This window comes from Oncorhynchus gorbuscha, linkage group LG06, assembly GCF_021184085.1.
Source record: "Oncorhynchus gorbuscha isolate QuinsamMale2020 ecotype Even-year linkage group LG06, OgorEven_v1.0, whole genome shotgun sequence".
Lineage (NCBI taxonomy): Eukaryota > Metazoa > Chordata > Actinopteri > Salmoniformes > Salmonidae > Oncorhynchus > Oncorhynchus gorbuscha.
Window position 1 is genome coordinate 32,029,306 of NC_060178.1, and position 22,668 is coordinate 32,051,973.

Genomic DNA, 22,668 nt, shown 5'->3' on the forward strand with positions numbered 1-22,668 from the left:
ACAGAGAAAGACATTGGTGTCTGGGGGACTTACTGTGGACGTCGAGTCGTGCGGTGCTGGACACGATGCCAGCGTCATTTTTGGCTGACACGGTGTACCAACCAGCATCCTCCTTCATGGCTGGCTGGATGATCATACACAGGTAGCCACAGTTGTCCTGGTGCATGCTGGGAAACAGAGTTCAACACTACTCCCTCAGGACCGAGTTTCACCAACTGTTGTCATATCATCAATATCTTTATAATTTGCAGGTCCAGTTTAAGAGGCTGCTTACCAATAATATTGCTACACTTCTTCCTTTGACTGTTATTGGACTTATATAATACAAGCCATAGACGGCGAATGGTAGAGCTGACTTACCTGATCCTGTCTGTATTGTGAGTGAAAGACTCGTTCTCTTTCTTCCAGAAGATCTTTGGGTTGGGGACAGCCGACACACGGCACTCCAGACGTACAGGGTTACCCTCGGCAACAGCAGTGTTCTGCAGCTTCTCGATGAACGAAGGAGCCTTGTGAATCTCTTTGGCTGGAGACGAGAGAGAGACCACGGTCAGTCAATAGTATATCAAACTATGACGTATTGTGATACAATGATACAATGATACAACTCTTTTAAGTACTACGGTATTTGCATCAACAAATAAAAAGAGACAAAGTGCCCTTATATCTGAAAAGACATCAAAAATATTATGGCCCGTGCTTGACTTGGGCAGAAGGAGCTCACCGGAGCTGAGTACCAAAACCTCAAATGTTCTACTGCTTGAGCTCCTGTTCCTCTTATATAATAGTAGCTCAAATGTATTGTAGAGCTCCTGTTCCTCTTATATAATAGTAGCTCAAATGTATTGTAGAGATCCTGTTCCTCTTATATAATAGTAGCTCAAATGTATTGTAGAGCTCCTGTTCCTCTTATAGAATAGTAGCTCAAATGTATTGTGGAGCTCCTGCACCTAAATATAAACAGTACCGGTATCCAAAATAAGTACAGGAACCTATTTCAGTCCAGGTCAAGCACAGATTATGGGTCCTTTCCTATGACAATGTTTTAAATGTTGTTCATCTGTCTATACTTATACATCTATGTACTGTATGGGTGTCTACCTGCGACAATGAGTTCCAGGTTGAAGGAGTTCTGTCCCGCGCGGTTGCTAGCGATGCAGGTGTAGATGCCTGCGTCGCGGCTGGACACGGGCTCGATGACCAATGAGTGTACGCCATTCTCCCTCACTAGCATCTTGTGGGCGGAGTCAGGACGGATGGCCTGACCATTCAACTGCCAGATCAGATCTGGTGTAGGCAAGCCACTCACCTAGAGGGGGGAACACAACACATACTCAACGACTCATTCATCACACTGTGTTATTTATACAGTGATGTGATGATTTGAATCTAGATGGAGCATGACTCTGTCTGCAGTGTATATGTGCTGGTATATATTTGCATTGTGAGTACAGTAATATGGTGTGTCTCTGTCTGCAGTGAGAGCAGCAGTGTTTTATTTTTGCTTGTCTGGAGTCTCCCGGTCGCCTGCATGTTTTCTCATGAGAACTGCCTGGCCTTTAAAAGGACCCGTCTCTCTTTTCAGCACCCGCTGCATACCCCACACCTTCCCCTCCCTCAGGTCTGACCAGTAGAGCCCGTGTCTGTCTGTCTGTCTGTCTGTCTGTCTGTCTGTCTGTCTGTCTGTCTGTCTGTCTGTCTGTCTGTCTGTCTGTCTGTCTGTCTGTCTGTCTGTCTGTCTGTCTGTCTGTCTGTCTGTCTGTCTGTCTGTCTGTCTGTCTGTCTGTCTGTCTGTCTGTCTGTCTGTCTGCGTGTGTCTGTCTGCGTGTGTCCCTGTGTCCGTGTGTCCGTGTGTCCGGCCTTGACTGTATTGAGTGCTGGAAGAAGAATTTATACATTTTTGGTTGAACAACATGGTTCAGCCTGACTGCTGAACAATTCCTGTAGTTGAGACACTATTGGCATGGAAAGTTTGGAAACCCACAAACGATTTGGAAATAAATATAGTCTATAAATATAATTGACATTCAGAACCCCAAGACATTGGAGACTCACTGTGTTTATTTTTTGGACGAGTATAAAAAGAGTCTTTTTATAGCGTGTGAAATCCGTGTATGGTGCTGTTTGGTTGTATTACAGTTTTGTAACATAGTTTTCTTTCGGTCTGACTGCACAGGGAGGATTAGTGACCAAGGGAGAAAGAGAGAAAAGGGGACGGACAGAGAGAGAGAAAACAAAGGGAAGGAGAGTGTGGAGAGAGACAGAATTGCAGAAAGAGTGAGAGAGGGATCCCCGTAATCCTAGCAAAATGACCCCAGGATTCCCCCTCCTCTTGCGCTCTGTCTGAGCCATTCATCATGAAAGAAGAAATTAAATATATAGCCCGCAGTTTTTTCTTCCCCATTATATGGAATTAATGGGGAGGACACCTTCCTCAGGCCCCCAGACACTCCTCATCACTGACACATACATACAATTAGGGTGGATCTGCACTGCTTTCCTCCATTTTCTATGATTTACTATTTGTTGAACACCAGGGTTCATTTTGGAGAGTTGGAATGTTCCTTTTAGGAATTCTTAGAACCTGCACCAGGCCTATAATGGTAGAATCCTAAAGGTGTGGCTGTAGTTGAAGAGGTCAAGGAGAGGTGGGTTCAGTGTTAAGGGGGGCGTGGTCTCACCTTGCAGTCCATCCGGCAGAGCCTGCTCTCCTGGACGATGAGGTCACCGGGCGCCTGCAGGAAGTGGGGGCGGAAGTGACGCTCCTGGATATTCTCGTTCTCATCACCACTGTCTCTGGACCGAGATCTAGGTCTAAGAGAGGGAGGCAAAGCAACACTTTTACACCTAACAGAACCCAGTCCTCCCACTACCAGCACCCTGTCCCTCCGTTTTGGAACTCTATGGTGGGTCATGACCCCAGGCGTTCCCTGTCCTCCTGCACTATCACAACAATGACATCACCATCCCTCCACACAGTGTAAATACACCCGAGCTGTGCAGAGCGAGGGGAAGAGAGAGGGTAAGAAGGAGAGAGATAAAGGGAGAGGGAGGTACTGATGGATATCTTTAAAAGCTTCCCTCAGACAAATGAAAGACTTATCTGGGAGTGTCTGTGTACAGATCAGCTTTCCGTAATGCGTGTGTGTGTGTGTGTGTGTGTGTGTGTGTGTGTGTGTGTGTGTGTGTGTGTGTGTGTGTGTGTGTGTGTGTGTGTGTGTGTGTGTGTGTGTGTGTGTGTGTGTGTGTGTGTGTGTGTGTGTGTGTGTGTGTGTGTGTGTGTGTGGGCGTGTTATTATACGTGGGACAGGTATTATGCAGAACAAATATTACACCTATCAATCTAACAGAGCAGAACCAACAGGTGTTTCCGCCCTCTCACGCTACACTATTCACCTCACATTAAAATGTCAGCACAATGATTTAACACACACTAGTATCAACAATACTGTACATAACTCTTTTAAAATGTCATAGTAATGGTAGTTTGGAATTGATGTTCATACACCTGGTATCATTGTGAATATGAACATTTAGGCAATAGCTTGACCGGTGGTTAGGCTGGCCAAAAGTAGGCTCCATGAAAAGTTCAATACTGGTCATATAACCGTGTGTCAGTGTAGGTTATCAGTGAATTTATGTCAATCATAAAGCTCATCTGCATTTCCTGCGATGCAGGTATTGTAGTCTCCTTCTGTGTCAGGTATTATAGTCTCCTTCTGTGTCAGGTATTGTAGTCTCCTTCTGTGTCAGGTATTGTAGTCTCCTTCTGTGTCAGGTATTGTAGTCTCCTTCTGTGTCAGGTATTGTAGTCTCCTTCTGTGTCAGGTATTGTAGTCTCCTTCTGTGTCAGGTATTGTAGTCTCCTTCTGTGTCAGGTATTGTAGTCTCCTTCTGTGTCAGGTATTGTAGTCTCCTTCTGTGTCAGGTATTGTAGTCTCCTTCTGTGTCAGGTATTGTAGTCTCCTTCTGTGTCAGGTATTGTAGTCTCCTTCTGTGTCAGGTATTATAGTCTCCTTCTGTGTCAGGTATTATAGTCTCCTTCTGTGTCAGGTATTGTAGTCTCCTTCTGTGTCAGGTATTGTAGTCTCCTTCTGTGTCAGGTATTGTAGTCTCCTTCTGTGTCAGGTATTGTAGTCTCCTTCTGTGTCAGGTATTGTAGTCTCCTTCTGTGTCAGGTATTGTAGTCTCCTTCTGTGTCAGGTATTGTAGTCTCCTTCTGTGTCAGGTATTATAGTCTCCTTCTGTGTCAGGTATTATAGTCTCCTTCTGTGTCAGGTATTGGAGTCTCCTTCTGTGTCAGGTATTGTAGTCTCCTTCTGTGTCAGGTATTGTAGTCTCCTTCTGTGTCAGGTATTGTAGTCTCCTTCTGTGTCAGGTATTATAGTCTCCTTCTGTGTCAGGTATTGAGTCTCCTTCTGTGTCAGGTATTGTAGTCTCCTTCTGTGTCAGGTATTGTAGTCTCCTTCTGTGTCAGGTATTATAGTCTCCTTCTGTGTCAGGTATTGTAGTCTCCTTCTGTGTCAGGTATTGTAGTCTTCCTGTACCTGCGAACAAGTCCAGGTGCAGAGCGCTGGCTCCTCCCTCTCTGGTTCACTGCCTGGACCATCATCCTGCCAGTACAGCTCACCCTCCCCTGAGATAGAGAGGGAGAGAGAGACGTTTGTTCGACATTTATGACTGTTCATACTCAAACTCAACTAAAACCCAACACTTCAGGGAGGAAGTACAATGTGTTGAAGTTGGCCAGGCTCTCAGACAGCCAACAGTACATGAACTCTCGACCCTCATGAAGGCTTTAGTGATTTCCTGTCTCACTCAACGCCTGCTTCCCCTTGCTGGCTGGAGACCCTTATCTTCTCCATGGCTATTATTCTCCAGAACTAATGACTGCTAACAGCATCAGCACCACTGGCTGCCAAACGGCACCACTGGCTGCCAAACGGTTTGGTCCTGATAATGTGCGTGTCCATAGATACAGTGTGTGTATGTCCCTTGTGTACAGTAGATTAGTGTGAAACAACTTGGTGTGAAAATCTGTGCAGAGTTTTCTACATGGGGTGTGAATCAGTCAGGTCCTGTGTGTGTGTGTGTGTGTGTGTGTGTGTGTGTGTGTGTGTGTGTGTGTGTGTGTGTGTGTGTGTGTGTGTGTGTGTGTGTGTGTGTGTGTGTGTGTGTGTGTGTGTGTGTGTGTGTGTGTGTGTGTGTGTGTGTGTGTGTCAGGTGTTCTCACCTCGGGGTTACCAGCCATGATGGTGTAGTTGCCGTCATCGTCCAATGAGGCGGCGGCGGTGTGGAGGTTGCAGGTTCCGTCAGCGTCGCGGCTGATCCTGTAGTGTTCACTCCTCTTAGATATCTGCTTCCCATCCTTAAACCAGTAGATCTATAGGGGACAGGATAGACACAACACAGAGTTACACAATGACCTGCTTCCCATCCTTAAACCAGATCTATAGGGGACAGGATAGACACAACACAGAGTTACACAATGACCTGCTTCTCATCCTTAAACCAGATGTATAGGGGACAGGATAGACACAACACAGAGTTACACAATGACCTGCTTCCCAACCTTAAACCAGATCTATAGGGGACAGGATAGACACAACACAGAGTTACACAATGACCCGCTTTCCATCCTTAAACCAGTAGATCTATAGGGGACAGGATAGACACAACACAGAGTTACACAATGACCCGCTTCCCATCCTTAAACCAGTAGATCTATAGGGGACAGGATAGACACAACACAGAGTTACACAATGACCCGCTTCCCATCCTTAAACCAGTAGATCTTTAGGGGACATAATGACCTATAGAAGTGGATAGGAGTAGGGAGGGACGGGGGGTATATTATTATATTACATCATCTCCCTCCATCCTCTATCTATCCTCTCTTTTTCTATCTCTTCCATTCATCTGATGCCTGTCATCACCCAGTCATTACAGAGGCCCTCTGATGCTGCCCGCAGTGGAGGACTCAGAGATGTTAGTACGGCAGGCCACGCCCCTATAACTATACATGTACCTCCTACTAACAACACCACACATCATCAACTCCCCATTATCAGAACAATGTGGCAGTACATTAAATAGGTTCAGCATACAACAATACACTACAACTAAATAGTGTAGCACTGATAATATTGACATTAAATACAATCAAAAAATACTAGAATACGGCGTCCTGGTATACGAGACCAACGATGAATCCGTCCACTATATTTCCACATCATCACTCTGTGATCTGTGTGACCTCTGACCTTTGGCTTGGGGTCTCCGACGACCTTGCAGGAGAAGGTGACGGGCATGCCCTCGAACACCTTGTAGTGTTTGAGCTTGCTGTCGAAGAATGGCACCACCCCCTGGCCTGTAGAGTCTTCGTCATGCTGCACATCGTCGTCGGACTCCTCCGCTGGAGAGCGCTCCAGACGGAACTCGATCTCACTGATCAGGCGCTGCTCGAAGCTGGACACCTTGTACTCCTGCAGGGCACACAGAGAGGGAGCAGGGTTAACCCCGGGAGACGGAGTTCAAGGAGCATCACTATTACAGGAAGAGCCTGAAATCACAGAGGAACGGGGTCACAGAAAAATCCGATGAACAAGAAGCACACTCCACCAAGAACAGTCTGTCACGCATGCATGCTTTGATTTATCCTTTCATTCATTCAAGAACAGTGAGTTACGGAAAACCAAGATTCTCCTTTTCCCGTCAGCCATTCCTGTCAACTCTCTATTCCTCCCTCCTTTTCTGTCTATTCCCCTTCTCTCTCTCTATTCCTCCCTCCTTTTCTGTCTATTCCCCTTCTCTCTCTCTATTCCTCCCTCCTTTTCTGTCTATTCCCCTTCTCTCTCTCTATTCCTCCCTCCTTTTCTGTCTATTCCCCTTCTCTCTCTCAATTCCTCCCTCCTTTTCTGTCTATTCCCCTTCTCTCTCTCTATTCCTCCCTCCTTTTCTGTCTATTCCCCTTCTCTCTCTCAATTCCTCCCTCCTTTTCTGTCTATTCCCCTTCTCTCTCTCAATTCCTCCCTCCTTTTCTGTCTATTCCCCTTCTCTCTCTCTATTCCTCCCTCCTTTTCTGTCTATTCCCCTTCTCTCTCTCTATTCCTCCCTCCTTTTCTGTCTATTCCCCTTCTCTCTCTCTATTCCTCCCTCCTTTTCTGTCTATTCCCCTTCTCTCTCTCTATTCCTCCCTCCTTTTCTGTCTATTCCCCTTCTCTCTCTCTATTCCTCCCTCCTTTTCTGTCTATTCCCCTTCTCTCTCTCTATTCCTCCCTCCTTTTCTGTCTATTCCCCTTCTCTCTCTCTATTCCTCCCTCCTTTTCTGTCTATTCCCCTTCTCTCTCTCTATTCCTCCCTCCTTTTCTGTCTATTCCCCTTCTCTCTCTCTATTCCTCCCTCCTTTTCTGTCTATTCCCCTTCTCTCTCTCAATTCCTCCCTCCTTTTCTGTCTATTCCCCTTCTCTCTCTCAATTCCTCCCTCCTTTTCTGTCTATTCCCCTTCTCTCTCTCTATTCCTCCCTCCTTTTCTGTCTATTCCCCTTCTCTCTCTCTATTCCTCCCTCCTTTTCTGTCTATTCCCCTTCTCTCTCTCTATTCCTCCCTCCTTTTCTGTCTATTCCCCTTCTCTCTCTCTATTCCTCCCTCCTTTTCTGTCTATTCCCCTTCTCTCTCTCTATTCCTCCCTCCTTTTCTGTCTATTCCCCTTCTCTCTCTCTATTCCTCCTCCTCTCTCTTTCAATCTCAATCTCTCAGTCTGTTGCGGCAGAGGCAACATCTGGAGAGTAGAGTGTCCTGACTGACTGACTGATAATTACAGGCCTAAGACACAGCTGAAGGGTTATGACATCTCAAGGGGAGGCAAAGCTTTGGTAATGGGAGGACTGGAGTATGTTGCCAACACTCACCAAAGTGTAAATCTATTTCTCTCCCTCAATCCCTGCCTCCCCTCCTTCTCGCAAATGTTTCCCTCTCTCTTCCTCCTCCCCCCCTCCCTTGAATTCTTGTTCTCTCCGTTTCTCATTCACTCGCTCACGCACGTACACAAACAAGAGACAAGTATATAGGTCATGTGACACGTAACACACACACGCACAGCTATGGGTGATGACAGTGGACCATGTTCATTTTAGCATCTCTTGCCTCGTGTTGGAAACAAGCTCATGCAGGCGCCAATATCTGATTATCCACATCAAAAGTGACCAATCAACACACCGAGAGTCAATGAATCAACATATACATGGAAAGTAACAGCCATGCACAGGGACAAAGCCTTGGCCATACTTACTGGGTTTCTCATAAACAGTATTGGTCAGTAATTGGGTCAGCTCTGACTGAAGACACACAGGCGGTCAAAAGATATGGAACCACCACAATGACCTTAACAGAACCATGAATTCACTTTTTCCCATCTGCTTTTTTGTCAAATGCATGTTTTGTCTTTATCCTTATCAGTTCATTTGCAGGTTCCCAGCCCTGATCCTGTTACGGTCATAGTGTGTGTGATATAATTATTATCAGTGTGGCTTTGTTGAATGGCATAAGCACGGGCAGTGACCACACACAGTGAGTGAGAAAGGGAGAGAGAGAGAGAGAGAGAGAGAGAGAGAGAGGGGAGAGAGGAGAGAGGAGAGAGAGAGAAGAGGAGAGAGAGAGAAGAGGAGAGAGGAGAGAGAGAGAGAGAGAGAGAGAGAGAGAGAGAGAGAGAGAGAGAGAGAGAGAGAGAGAGAGAGAGAGAGAGAGAGAGAGAGAGAGAGAGAGAGAGAGAGAAGAGGAGAGAGGAGAGAGAGAGAAGAGAGAGAGAAGAGGAGAGAGGAGAGAGAGAAGAGAGAGAGAGAGAGAGAGAGAGAGAGAGAGAGAGAGAGAGAGAGAGAGAGAGAGAGAGAGAGAGAGAGAGAGAGAGAGAGAGAGAGAGAGAGAGAGAGAGAGAGAGAGAGAGAGAGAGAGAGAGAGAGAGAGAGAGGAGAGAGAGAGAGAGAGAGAGAGAGAGAGAGAGAGAGAGAGAGAGAGAGAGAGAGAGAGAGAGAGAGAGAGAGAGAGAGAGAGAGAGAGAGAGAGAGAGAGAGAGAGAGAGAAGAGGAGAGAGGAGAGAGAGAGAAGAGAGAGAGAAGAGGAGAGAGGAGAGAGAGAAGAGGAGAGAGAGAGAGAGAGAGAGAGAGAGAGAGAGAGAGAGAGAGAGAGAGAGAGAGAGAGAGAGAGAGAGAGAGAGAGAGAGAGAGAGAGAGAGAGAGAGAGAGAGAGAGAGAGAGAGAGAGAGGAGAGAGGAGAGAGGAGAGAGAGAGAGAGAGAGAGAGAGAGAGAGAGAGAGAGAGAGAGAGAGAGAGAGAGAGAGAGAGAGAGAAAGAGGCTTGAATAACCTTTTGAGGGACCGATTGTATATCAGATGAACTGGAGTCCTGCGAAGACATAAAATAATAATGAGGTGTTGCCTCTGTGTTACTGTATGACGTCACGACCTGAGGTCCAACCACACACCAGGAGGGCGTGGGCATGCATGCACTTACCACAATTCATGAAAGAGTGTGTAACATTGTCAAGTCTTATACCATTTCACATTTCACACAAAACACACATATTTTCATCACATATCCTCTGATTTGGAACAGGCAAACTCACAGCCTCAGGCAGAGTAATGCCCAGAGCCATGCAGAGCCGATCTCTATCAGACAGGGAACCAGGCTCAGTCCCGTGGGCCTCCAGGCAGCCAGAGCCCAACGTCATCACAGCACAGCAGCACAGACCAGCCCTGACCTCCACAAAACACCGCTGCCACTGTCTGCAGCTGTGTGAGGACAAACTCTGTTTACTTGGCACTGAGGCTTGACTTTAGTCAATGCAACAACTAGGCGTGTGTTCTGCAATGAGATTTTGTGTTTTGGACAACTTTAAGACTACGTGTTGTATTAATCCGTGTAGCTGTGGTCTATATTTGACACTATCACAGTTCTATACAGCTTTTTAATGTTTCTGAGGGGAACAAATGGCTACATTCAACTCATTTCCAACTGAGTCCGTATCAACACTGTGGAGTCTGCCAGTTTTAATAACAGAGTGTTTTTAAAGAGGGTTCTGTAGGACAGTACTCTGTTCATATCAAAGCTTCATTGCCTGCTTTAAATGAAGGTGTTTCCAGTGTAGCCAAAATATAATATAGCCTTTTTCAATAATAAACATCATAGGCCAGCATTCAGATGGAAAAATAGACTCCGAAATGCAGTAACCCTGCACACCGACACAACTCTGAGTGAAGCGGAGTGACTGACAAATATGACTAATGTAGGTGTGTATGCCACACACACACGCAATACTACAGTGGAGCACAGAGGCGGTGATCCTAGACAAGTATTTTGTGACTCTGTGAGTAGTGTGTGAGTCTGCACCTGTCCAGTCCAGCCCAAGTGAGTGTGTGTGTATACCTGTCCAGGTGTGTGTGTGTATACCTGTCCAGGTGTGTGTGTGTATACCTGTCCAGGTGTGTGTGTATACCTGTCCAGGTGTGTGTGTGTATACCTGTCCGGATGTGTGTGTGTATACCTGTCCAGGTGTGTGTGTGTATACCTGTCCAGGTGTGTGTGTGTATACCTGTCCAGGTGTGTGTGTGTATACCTGTCCAGATGTGTGTGTGTATACCTGTCCAGGTGTGTGTGTGTATACCTGTCCAGGTGTGTGTGTGTATACCTGTCCAGGTGTGTGTGTGTATACCTGTCCAGGTGTGTGTGTGTATCTGTCCAGGTGTGTGTGTGTATACCTGTCCAGGTGTGTGTGTGTATACCTGTCCAGTTGTGTGTGTGTGTACCTGTCCAGGTGTGTGTGTGTATACCTGTCCAGGTGTGTGTGTGTATACCTGTCCAGGTGTGTGTGTATACCTGTCCAGGTGTGTGTGTGTGTATACCTGTCCAGGTGTGTGTGTGTGTACCTGTCCAGGTGTGTGTATGTATACCTGTCCAGGTGTGTGTGTGTATACCTGTCCAGGTGTGTGTGTGTATACCTGTCCAGGTGTGTGTGTGTATACCTGTCCAGGTGTGTGTGTGTACCTGTCCAGGTGTGTGTGTGTATACCTGTCCAGTTGTGTGTGTGTATACCTGTCCAGGTGTGTGTGTGTATACCTGTCCAGTTGTGTGTGTGTATACCTGTCCAGGTGTGTGTGTGTATACCTGTCCAGGTGTGTGTGTGTATACCTGTCCAGGTGTGTGTGTATACCTGTCCAGGTGTGTGTGTGTATACCTGTCCAGGTGTGTGTGTGTGTACCTGTCCAGGTGTGTGTGTGTATACCTGTCCAGGTGTGTGTGTGTATACCTGTCCAGGTGTGTGTGTGTATACCTGTCCAGGTGTGTGTGTGTACCTGTCCAGGTGTGTGTGTGTATACCTGTCCAGGTGTGTGTGTGTATACCTGTCCAGGTGTGTGTGTGTATACCTGTCCAGGTGTGTGTGTGTATACCTGTCCAGGTGTGTGTGTGTATACCTGTCCAGGTGTGTGTGTGTATACCTGTCCAGGTGTGTGTGTGTATACCTGTCCAAGTGTGTGTGTGTATACCTGTCCAGGTGTGTGTGTGTATACCTGTCCAAGTGTGTGTGTGTATACCTGTCCAGGTGTGTGTGTGTATACCTGTCCAAGTGTGTGTGTGTATACCTGTCCAGGTGTGTGTGTGTGTGTGTATACCTGTCCAGGTGTGTGTGTGTATACCTGTCCAGGTGTGTGTGTGTGTACCTGTCCAGGTGTGTGTGTGTATACCTGTCCAGGTGTGTGTGTGTGTGTGTGTGTGTTCCTGGTATAGTTGCAGCAGCAGCGTACCTGTGTGACTGGCTCCTGGTCCTGCTGCTGTGTGTTTAGTACTGTGGCTGCGTTGTCTGCCCCCAGCAGCCTGCGAGCCATCTTCTCCTCGTAGGTTAACCTCTGGAAGCACCGATTAATGGGTCAGCCGGGGTTAGTGTGTCAGTCGCGACAGCAACACACACTCCTCACAGATATTAATAAGATACAGTCTTCCTGAGATACACTTGTGAAATGGATGACATGGGGGGGGTGTTTTGTCCTCTCCAAGTCAAAAGGCTCTTTTGGACTCACTATAGTACCGGGTCTGTTCTAACATCAGCAGAAACGCTGGTCTGTGAACATATCTGTGACATAGTTATGTATTATGTATTAATGGTTGGGAATGAAACTTGATTGATATTTGACATGATGGACCGCTTGTTAATAATATGTATTAAATAATGTTACAGCAATACCTTAATTCCCGAGTTACCTACAAACACACGGTCATCTACGGTGTTGTGAAGGCACTCTGTAACACACACCTGTTGTCCATTGCTCATGCGCTCCTCCTTAAATCGTAGCTTCCTCTCCAGGTCCTGAATGACAGCATCCTTGGTTCCCTGGATGTCAGAGTCAGAGGCCAGGCGTGGGGTTCCTCTGGACTGCTTCCGGGGGAAAGCACTGCTGACAGAACACAACAACAGACGTAGGGTTTAGAACATGGGACCTCAGACCGTTAGTCAACAGTGGCTCCTGTTTCTTTCTACAGTAGATCACATAGCCATGATATGCAATATGCTGTGTGTGTGTGTGTGTGTGTGTGTGTGTGTGTGTGTGTGTGTGTGTGTGTGTGTGTGTGTGTGTGTGTGTGTGTGTGTGTGTGTGTGTGTGTGTGTGTGTGTGTGTGTGTGTGTGTGTGTGTGTGTGTGTGTGTGTCAGAATGACTGGGAGTTATTTGAACCCTTGATTGAGACAGAATAAGCCACTTCTTTCTGTTTCTCATTCCCTTATCTGAACATGTCGAACTGCAGCCTTCCAGACAGAGTCCTCTTATCTCTCTCCCCTGCTGCAGGAATGCCCCGGTGAGGGGGGAAACAGACAGAGGAGAGGGCTTGATGAAAAAGAGGGCGAGGGAAGGAAGGAGATGTGGAATTGCCTTAAAGGGGAAGGGGGAGAGCGTGTTTGACAGTGGATGTTTTCTCCAGAAGGACAGGCATCATCAAGCAGAGCCAGAGCCAGGATTATCTACACAACACCAGATCTCTATCGATTAAATACACATAAACATGACCGAGCTCACTCTGGGTGCAGCCGACTCATAGTCAGGCCTGGCCTGAGAAGGTAGGGTTCCTTGACTTGAGAAACACTATTGTGTTTTGGAAAATGCCCAGTAGTGTGTGTTGAAATCTCAGCTTTGCATAAACCCTTCAAATAGATGTTCATTTGACTTTGACACACCCTTTATTCTAAAGTCATTGTGTATATTTTTCAGATGACAGGGCAAATATTCTTAACTCACACACACACACACACATTTACACAGCCCAGGACACTGAGAGACACGGTGCTCTCTGAGCTGAGTGTCTGTACGAGCCCCTGGCTTGTCTCTGGGTTGTAAATATGCTGAATAAGAATTTAAACAGGCCATCTTCCATCTAGCAGCAGAACTCCAGCCTCCAGCTGCTGCCAGGTGGCAGGCTGTCCTGATGAGAATGGGGTGAGAGGGAGAGCCAGCCTGGCTCCACAGAGACAGACCTGCCGCAGGCTGTCACTCACTGACTGATATGCTATACAACCATTTGACTGGGGGAATGAACTGGCCTGAAAGTATAGGGTACTGCCCCATGGTGAGCCAGTGTAGCTGTGTCTAGAGCCAGTGTAGCTGTGTCTAGAGCCAGTGTAGCTGTGTCTAGAGCCAGTGTAGCTGTGTCTAGAGCCAGTGTAGCTGTGTCTAGAGCCAGTGTAGCTGAGTCTATAGCCAGTGTAGCTGTGTCTAGAGCCAGTGTAGCTGAGTAACATTGAGGATACTCACATAGTCCCATTCCCTCTAGGCAGGCCCAGGGCGTTGACGGACGGGCTCGTGGGCGTGGCTGGCAGGACGGAGGCCAGGAAGCCAGCAGGTGATTGGGGCATGGAAGTGAAGGGGGAAGAGCTGCTGGAGTGGCCGGGGGAGAAGGGGGGAGTCGAGGAGATGGGTGGAGGAGGGGGTGGGGGAAAGTCTTGGCTGGGGCCTGATGGAGAAGACATGTTGCTGCTGAGGAAGGGAGGGGGTGGAGGAGGGAAGGAGGGAGAGGACGGGGACTGAGACCCGATGCTGCTGCCCTTAGTGAAGGGAGGCAGGGTGACCCTGGTGAAGGGTTTGTGTGAGGTGGGTGGGGAGAGGGGTGAGGGCAGGCTGGATCCAGAGGAGCCAGACGACTGGGTGACGTAGCCCCCCACAGGGACTGTCCCCCCAGGGCTCTGGGCAGCAATGAACTGCTTGGGCCGGGCGTAGTTGAATGTGCTAGTCTGCATGGCGCTGCTCTCCAGCTCCTGGAAGGAGGGAGGAGGGGGAAGAGGAGAAGAGGGCGGAGAGGACACTTCCTGGGGCTGCTGCAGCAGAAGTGGGACTTCCTGCTCTTGCTCCTGCTGCTGGATCCAATTGGCTGCTTCTTGCTGTTCCAATAGAATCTGATCGTGCAGCTGCTTCAACTGTTCTATGTTCCTAAAAGGAAAGTCGATACATAGGCATCATCAGTAACATGACTGCTGGACAGTGGGGTCACTTTGAATGATCATGCCAAACAGTAATTAAAAAAAACATTTTTTAACACTATTGCAGCACAAAACTAGACAAAGTTTTTTAAAGTTTGTGAGCTAAATGAAAGCAGGAACACACACCAGTAGATCAGAAGCATTCCGTACAGGCCTTCTTTTTTTCCCCCGGACCAATGGAATCCCTACAGTAAAGGCCTAGACTCCATACTGTGTCCACGTATTTTGTGTCAGTGTTTTTCCTTCCCCAGGTCACCAATCAGAACATAGCACACATACCCCTGTAACACTCAACATCCTCTCAACACCACTAGAACTCTGGAGGGGATGAGATAACACTGCTAAGGTTACAGGCACGTTGTAAAAATGTTAGAAAAGCATGCGGCTGTAATCCATTTTGACCTTGACTGACACAATACCCTATTACCCATCTCTCACTCTCTAGTTACACAACCACGGTTGACAAATTAAAGAGGTTGTGATTGTAAAAACAGCAATCACAGAGAATGAGCCTCCCAGTCGTGCCGAGACATTGCTCTAATGTTACGGATGCGTTGTGAGGATGTTACTGTCAGTGGTTGAAAACCACACAACAGAGCTATCGGGATGACTTCAGCACTGGGCCATCCAAGGGCCTCACTCAGGAATTACACTGGAGCTTTTTACACCAGCCTGGAATTGATAGCCTGTCAGGCCTGAGTTGAGAGGGTTCAGTGTACCATGAGGTGTGGTTAATTCAGCTAGCCAACCTTGCCACGGTGTGTGTGTGTGTGTGTGTGTGTGTGTGTGTGTGTGTGTGTGTGTGTGTGTGTGTGTGTGTGTGTGTGTGTGTGTGTGTGTGTGTGTGTGTGTGTGTGTGTGTGTGTGTGTGTGTGTGTGTGTGTGTGTGTGTAATTGCTGATTAGTGATGTTCTGGGGAGGAAACCTCTGCATAGTGAGTCTACCAATCATTACATAAAGACTTAAAAGGCCAGCCTGTCGACAGCCACGTCAAAAAGTACAATTTTATCCTCTTGAACCTCTGGGGGCAGTATTTCATTTTTGGATGAAAAACGTTCCCGTTTTAAACAAGATATTTTGTCACAAAAAGATGCTCGACTATGCATATAATTGACAGCTTTGGAAAGAAAACACTCTGACGTTTCCAAAACTGCAAAGATATTGTCTGTGAGTGCCACAGAACTAATGCTACAGGCGAAACCAAGATGAAATTTCATACAGGAAGTGAGTCAGATTTTGGAGGCGCTGTGTTCCAATGTCTCCTTATATGGCTGTGAATGCGCAAGGAATGAGCCTACACAATTGAAAATTACAAGACTGTAAAATGTTTTTTTCTGATATCTATTTCTTGGTGTGACAGTTAAAGGGTTAAACTGCAGTGCGATGAAACAAAATAAACACAAACACACATCTCTGTCGTGTCTTGTTTTCAGGGGTGAATCCTAATTATGCAGCATTGTATTCTGTCATAGAGGTATGGCCAGCTGAGGATTTCACACACAGAGCCCTCCTACACTATCAAATCACGACTGGCCTGGTCGGGATCAGTTGGCCGGGGAAACGAAGGCTCTCAAGGAGGTTCCTGATCCTAGAGGGGGTGGATGACATGACTGGACTGGAATAAAGAAAGAGGGGCTAGTAAACTAGACTGCTTTCTTTGAATGTGTTAATTTATAATGGGGAAATGTTTGATTTGGGTCTGGGGGCTTGTAACAGGAAGGTACAGTGGGAACTTCAGGACACATATGACGGGGTTGAGTTATCTTCTCAGGGTAGCAGAAGGGGTCTTGGGGAAATCTATAAAACCCCAATGTTAGAAACCTTAATGTTAATGGCCCAGTCTGTGACTGGTAGTGGGTCCATCAGAAAACCTGGATAGAAGAGTCAAGATACAGCTACATGCCTTGTCAGCTACATGCCTTGACTTCACTAGGACAAAATTCTCAGAATCTGTTTCAGATGTTGAATAACCAGGACATTTTTCATTTCTGTCTGAGGTTCCAGGGGATAAGGCCCCCATTCTCCAGCCTCCGTTCTCTCTCAAAAAATATGAAGAGCACAACAAAGGTAATGAACATTTTACAGTAAAATGACAGAACTGACGGTGAAGATACCATGAGACAGATATCCCACATGATTTGAGATCAGTCACATGCTCCCCTCATTAGTAGCATAGCAACAGTAGTACTCCAGGCCCAAATAAACACTCATTATTCGAATCACTCCAACCTGTCATAACCTGTGTGATGGTGTAGACTATTGTACATGAACAAATAGCACGTGAAATAACACAGTGTCTACTTTCCCTATGTGTTTCTCTTAATATCCCAGCGATGTCGGACATCCAAGCCTCCACCAAAAGAGCGCTTTCACAGGAATCGTTTGGCAGCTCCTGAGAGCGGCAGCCCTGGCCTCCACTCCTCCGTGGCGCTTTCGGTCCTTTTTTGGCTGCGTTCTCTCAGCGCAAGGCAGAAGCTCATCACCTCGCCCGCCCGCCCCGCCAGCTCGCTCAAGCAGAGTGGAAATGCGCTTTATTTCCTCAGCGCCTTGTCTTTCTCTCTCCTTCAATGCCAGCCTTCGTGTGTGAGTTGCGCATGAAATGATTTCGATGACAAACCGTTTGCCCGCGTGCCTGCAATTTTGTAATAACCCACCTGATGGTTTCTAGCCTGCCTGGTACATTTTAGAGACTGTTAGGAGCCCAGTTTGAGTATACTAAATATATCTGAAAAGTCGTCCTGGTGTTTTTACTCCTGTCTCTGGAATTTTTCTGAGTATGTTTGGGAGGCAGAGTGGATGTTGGCCAGCTGTGACCGACTGACATCATCTTCTTGCCTTAAAAGGTGTTCCTTCTTTATATAGAACAGCTACTTCCAAACAAACATCGCAGCTCATTATTCCCCAAAACAACTGATGTGCACCCCTCTCTCCCTCTCCCTCTCGCTCTCCCAGCATGGTCAATCAATTCCACATTTAGTACAGTCTAATTCCCCTTGCTTATTTTACAAAAGGGCACTCACATGATTAAGATTCATTTGTCCTTCTTTCCGCATAATGACTAACTTTATGATTGTATTCTACGTTATGAAATCTGACATGTCAATTTCATTTCAAGTTTTCCACTCAATTGAATGACCATTTTGTCAGATAGTATCATCTTAAATATTCTGAAACTCTAAAACAGCCCATAAACTTCAGATCTTTTTATGGTTGTCAGTGAGAGGGTCAGACTGTGTAATATTGTAGCTGCATCAGTGGTTTTATTGTGCCTCGTCTGTCTGACAAAAGGAGTGGGCCACCTTGTCTGACACCATGGCCCTGACCAGACCAGCCTCCAGCCAGCTCTACCCAGCCAACATCCACTTACGAAATGACTTCCGAAAACTATTTAATCTCTCTCAATCATGCTTTTTCTCTACTGATTCAGAACAGGGATTGTCTATTAGGCTTGAATGAGCCAACAGACAAATCATTGGGATAATAAAGTATCTCTTGACTTGATTTAGTCACCAACTCTGGGAACAAAGAGAGGAGCCTTCCGCCCAATCAACCACTCTTAAAAAGAGATTTAATAGAGGTTGAGGTTCATTCTAGCATATAGCATTCACTTATAGCCATACAGCCTTTTCATTTACAGTACTTTCACATCTCCACATAAATCCTCCCATTGTTTAGTCTGAAAAAGGGCATTTTCTTATAGCTGTTCAGAACAGCCTGTTCTATAGATGCCAGTCTGACTCTCTTGGGGACAAGAAACAAAACATACATTATTTAGAACTTCTAAAAGGTTTGTGAACAGAGTTGGTGCTTGGTAAAACAAAATAAAAATGTTTTATCTCTCATGTGAGCAGCTAAAGAAATGACAGAAACTGCTGAAAAGGCTGGAGTTAATTCCTTTTTTCTTCCATTCCTCTGAGAGTCTGTTCCTATCTGTCTTGCGGTGCAGTGGGGCCTTGCAGGGAGGGAAGGGAGAGAGGGAGCCGTCCTGCTCTCCATCTCCATGCCAACGGCCCAGTGTTGTGCTTTACCGAGTTGAGCCAACTGGCCCACACAACTCTCAGTTCCAGTGTGAAAAAACTGCAGAACTCTGCCCTGTCATTTCAGACTGTAACAGTACATTACCGTTAAATCTCTCTCTTCCTTTCTCCTCTCCCTTTCCCTCCATTTAGAGGTCCAAATAGGCCAGGCTGTTAAATGTTCTCTCTCTCTCGTCTTGAAAAATACTTTGAGTTGGCCTGATTCCTGGTGTAAATGATTTAACATGGAACACAATGAAAGAGAACTTTAGAAGAAACGTTTGATTGACAAACCATTCTTCACATTACCCTCATAGTAAAATGTCAATTATAAAGGATTCTGGTGGTGCTTTAACTTTCCAGTTTCTACATGGGAACATTAGCAGCATCGCTGAGCTTAACGGGGTCAGGCACAGCTTGTCTGAGGGAAAGTTAATTGAATCGGTCTTTTAGAACAACGTGTAGCAAGCTGAAACAGACCATGTTGTGGCAGTCAGAAAGAACAAGCTGAAACAGACCATGTTGTAGCAGTCAGAAAGAACAAGCTGAAACAGACCATGTTGTAGCAGTCAGAAAGAACAAGCTGAAACAGACCATGTTGTAGCAGTCAGAAAGAACAAGCTGAAACAGACCATGTTGTAGCAGTCAGAAAGAACAAGCTGAAACAGACCATGTTGTAGCAGTCAGAAAGAACAAGCTGAAACAGACCATGTTGTAGCAGTCAGAAAGAACAAGCTGAAACAGACCATGTTGTAGCAGTCAGAAAGAACAAGCTGAAACAGACCATGTTGTAGCAGTCAGAAAGAACAAGCTGAAACAGACCATGTTGTAGCAGTCAGAAAGAACAAGCTGAAACAGACCATGTTGTAGCAGTCAGAAAGAACAAGCTGAAACAGTCCATGTTGTAGCAGTCAGAAAGAGTCAGCTGAAACAGAAACAACCCATGCCAACAGTCAGCTACAGAGGGTTTCCAATCTGTGATCGCCACCGGCTGCCTCTCCTCCGTAGACTCCAATCATACTGTCTTTAATCAATGCTCTCTCTAATCAACATGTCTATAATGGTCATCTTTACACACAGTCGCTTGTTTGTGCTTCCTGGACAATGATGGCCTCGGGTCCATACAGACAGGCGGTTCTACAATTAGACTGACTAACATTACCACAAGCAAGCTGTGAGCCATCGCTGGGTTTTACGACCTAACTTGTTCGGGTGCGAGGAAGGGGAGCTTGTCTTTGATTGGCCACTGGTTTGTTGACTAGGAGAAGGAAAGGAGAGAAGGGAGAGGGTTTATGGGATTCCGCCAGCAGCACTCACTAACCACAGGAAGTGACCATGGGGAGGACAGGAAGTAGTTGAGTGTAAACAGCCAAGAAGGAGGGGGTTCCTTCTATAAACAACAACAAGAGGCTAAGCTTCCTTCTGCATGATGTGTACATACAAGCCAGCCATGTGTAAGTGTTGATGTTGATCCACTCAAATGTCTGAACAACAGGTTTACATTTTCCCACAATGGAAGTAAAGAAAGTTTGACTTATATTAGTGTTTGTCTGTGAGTACAGCAGTGAAGGCTCCTCAGAGGAGGAAGAGGAGAACCATCATCCTCAGTGAATCTCATAAAAATAAAAATGGTAAAACATTGAAAAAGTTATCCTTTTTAGATAGAACTACACTAAATATATTCACATCACCAAATAATTGATTAAAACACACTGTTTTGCAATGACAGTCTAGAGTAGCCTCAACAGGGTAGCATCATGTGGTAGCCGGAGGACAGTTAGTCAATGTACCAAGAGGAGGATGTAAGCTATGTCATGACTGTCCTGTGGGGATCCAAATAGGTCAGATCAACATTGCAATAAATAACTTCAATCCGACCCTCTCTCACCCACAGCTCACTTTTTATTTTTTCTCCCCAATTTCGTGGTATCCAATTGGTAGTTACAGTCTTGTCTTATCGCTGCAACTCCCGTACGGACTCAGGAGAGGCAAAGGTTGAGAGTCGTGCGTCCTCCCGAAACACAACCCAACCAAGCCGCACTGCTTCATGACACAATGCCCACTTAACCCGGAAGCCAGCCGCACCAATGTGTCGGGGGAAACACCATACACCTGGCGACTGTGTCAGCGTGCACTTCGCCCTGCCCGCCACAGGAGTCGCTAGTGCACGATGGGACAAGGACATCCCTGCCGGCCAAACCCTTACCTAACCCGGACGACGCTGGGCCAATTGTGCGCTGCCCCATGGGTCTCCCGGTCACAGCTGGCTGCAACAGAGCCTGGACTCTAACCCAGAATCTCTAGTGGCACCGCGATGCAGTGCCTTAGGTCACTGGGAAGCCCGCAGCTCACTTTTAAAGTGGATTAAACTTTGAATCTCAACACGAGGTAGAGACGATAAAGTCAACTCCCGGACAATCACTGGTACGGCAGATTAGCTGTCCTAAGTAAAGTATCTAGAAAAATGTATTTAAGTGGGACCATTCCATTACTCTGTTCAAATCATCATATTATGCTACTCTCATCACCCCACTGGGAACCATCGACACAGCTGGCTGGACAATCTTTAAAGAAGAGAGCAAATGGAATTAGAATAAAATCTGTAGTTCTGTTCAGGACTACACAATAAATCACCGGATGCCGGACGCCTGCCGGATACCGACCGACTGCAGAGAAGAACAACAGTAAAAGACGGGTGGGGACCTCTTTTCAGAGCCTTACAAGTGTGTCGTGAAAAGGCCCAAACAACCCCCTTTCCAAGAAGGCCCAGTTAGGAGAGATACATGGCAAACCAAGGCATTTCCACGTAAATAGCTTCATGATTCGCACTCCAAGCGGGCGGCGGTTTGTGCACAAAGTATAAGTGAGAGTAGTTTCTAAATGTAGCACCATTAAGTGTTTCTGTCCCTCTCTCTCTTTCTCGCCCTCTCCATGTCTTTTGTAACAAGCAGCCATATCGTTGTCAGTCCGCTAGGGACCTGTTTCTAATGTATTAAGTGTGTATGTTTATTCTGTGTTATCAAAGGGTGGCAGGTAGCCTAGTGGATAGAGCATTGGACCATTAACCGAAAGGTTGCTGGATCAAATCCCCAAACTGACAAGGTTCAAATCTGTCCTTCTTCCCTTGAGCAAGGCACTGTTCCCTGGGTGCCGAAGACATGGATGTCGATTATGGCAGCCCTCCACACCTTTCTGATTCAGAGGGTTTGGGTTAAATGCAGAAGATGCATTCAGTTGTACAACTGACTAGGTACCCACATTTAGCTAGCTAAACCAATTTGTGTAGTACTGAACCATAAGCAAGGCTAGCGTTTTTGCAGATGCAAAGAGGTTACGACTGTTCAGAATGATATGATTAATAAGTTGAATGTTATGGATGTAATGTGTAAAGACCTTTAGAGTTTAATTTGAGAGATGATAAAGAACTTTAAAGAACCACTCTTGTGGTGCCCCAAATCCTAATGAATTGTTACATGATTCATTTAATTTAATCGGGTAACAATTAAACATAGTTAGTTGATTAGATAAATAACAGTCATCCGATTAATGAAAGTAAAGTCACAACAACTTCAATACATAACCTCTTGGTTCCATAGACTTACACAGTAACTATGACAACGTCCAATCTATCAGAGCTCTTGCAGCATGAACTGACATGTTGCCCACCCAATCAAAGGATCAGAGAATAACTCTAGTAATGAAAGCATGAGCTACAGCTAGCTAGCACTGCAGTGCCTAAAATGTGGTGAGTAGTTGACTTAAAGAGAAAGACAATAGTTGAACAGTTTTCAACAAATTAATTTCTTTAAAAATGAAGAAGCAAGAGAGATATATATATAGAGAGAGATTTTGTCTTTTTCTTTTTAGTTACTCAAACACCCGGCTCAAACAGAAGGATGCTATGTTAGCTAGCTGGCTATGACTATCCAACACAACACTGGAACTCGTCAAATTCAAGGTAATCTTTTGGTTTTATTAATTTATTTCCACTGAGGCCCCACCGGTGTAACTGCTTAACTGGGTTTACTAACACATTAGTTATATTACCTATGTTGACTAGGATGTTACTTTAGCTAATATGGGACAACGATGTAGGCTGTGTGTAGCGGTTATGGTTTAGCTTGGAAATATTTTTTTGCC

At 46.1% G+C, this 22,668-nt stretch overlaps 1 protein-coding gene across 10 annotated transcripts in view; it reads right to left on the reverse strand.

Annotated features, from left to right (window-relative positions):
* LOC124037838 (palladin-like) overlaps window positions 1-22,668 on the reverse strand; it is a 164,615-nt gene that overhangs the window by 2,362 nt on the left and 139,585 nt on the right. For 6 of the 10 annotated variants that reach the window (XM_046352957.1, XM_046352955.1, XM_046352958.1 and 3 more), the window contains 11 exons: window positions 13,791-14,462; window positions 12,301-12,442; window positions 11,795-11,896; window positions 9,360-9,398; window positions 6,264-6,485; window positions 5,234-5,383; window positions 4,548-4,636; window positions 2,682-2,814; window positions 1,102-1,309; window positions 361-526; window positions 34-167 (listed from right to left, as the gene is read on the reverse strand). In XM_046352957.1, coding sequence (XP_046208913.1) covers window positions 34-167; window positions 361-526; window positions 1,102-1,309; window positions 2,682-2,814; window positions 4,548-4,636; window positions 5,234-5,383; window positions 6,264-6,485; window positions 9,360-9,398; window positions 11,795-11,896; window positions 12,301-12,442; window positions 13,791-14,462 — 2,057 coding nt within the window. Of the gene's footprint in view, window positions 1-33; window positions 168-360; window positions 527-1,101; window positions 1,310-2,681; window positions 2,815-4,547; window positions 4,637-5,233; window positions 5,384-6,263; window positions 6,486-9,359; window positions 9,399-11,794; window positions 11,897-12,300; window positions 12,443-13,790; window positions 14,463-14,638; window positions 15,289-22,668 lie in introns of those variants that run through there. The other 4 variants (XM_046352963.1, XM_046352956.1, XM_046352960.1 and 1 more) reach the window with 4 other exon arrangements.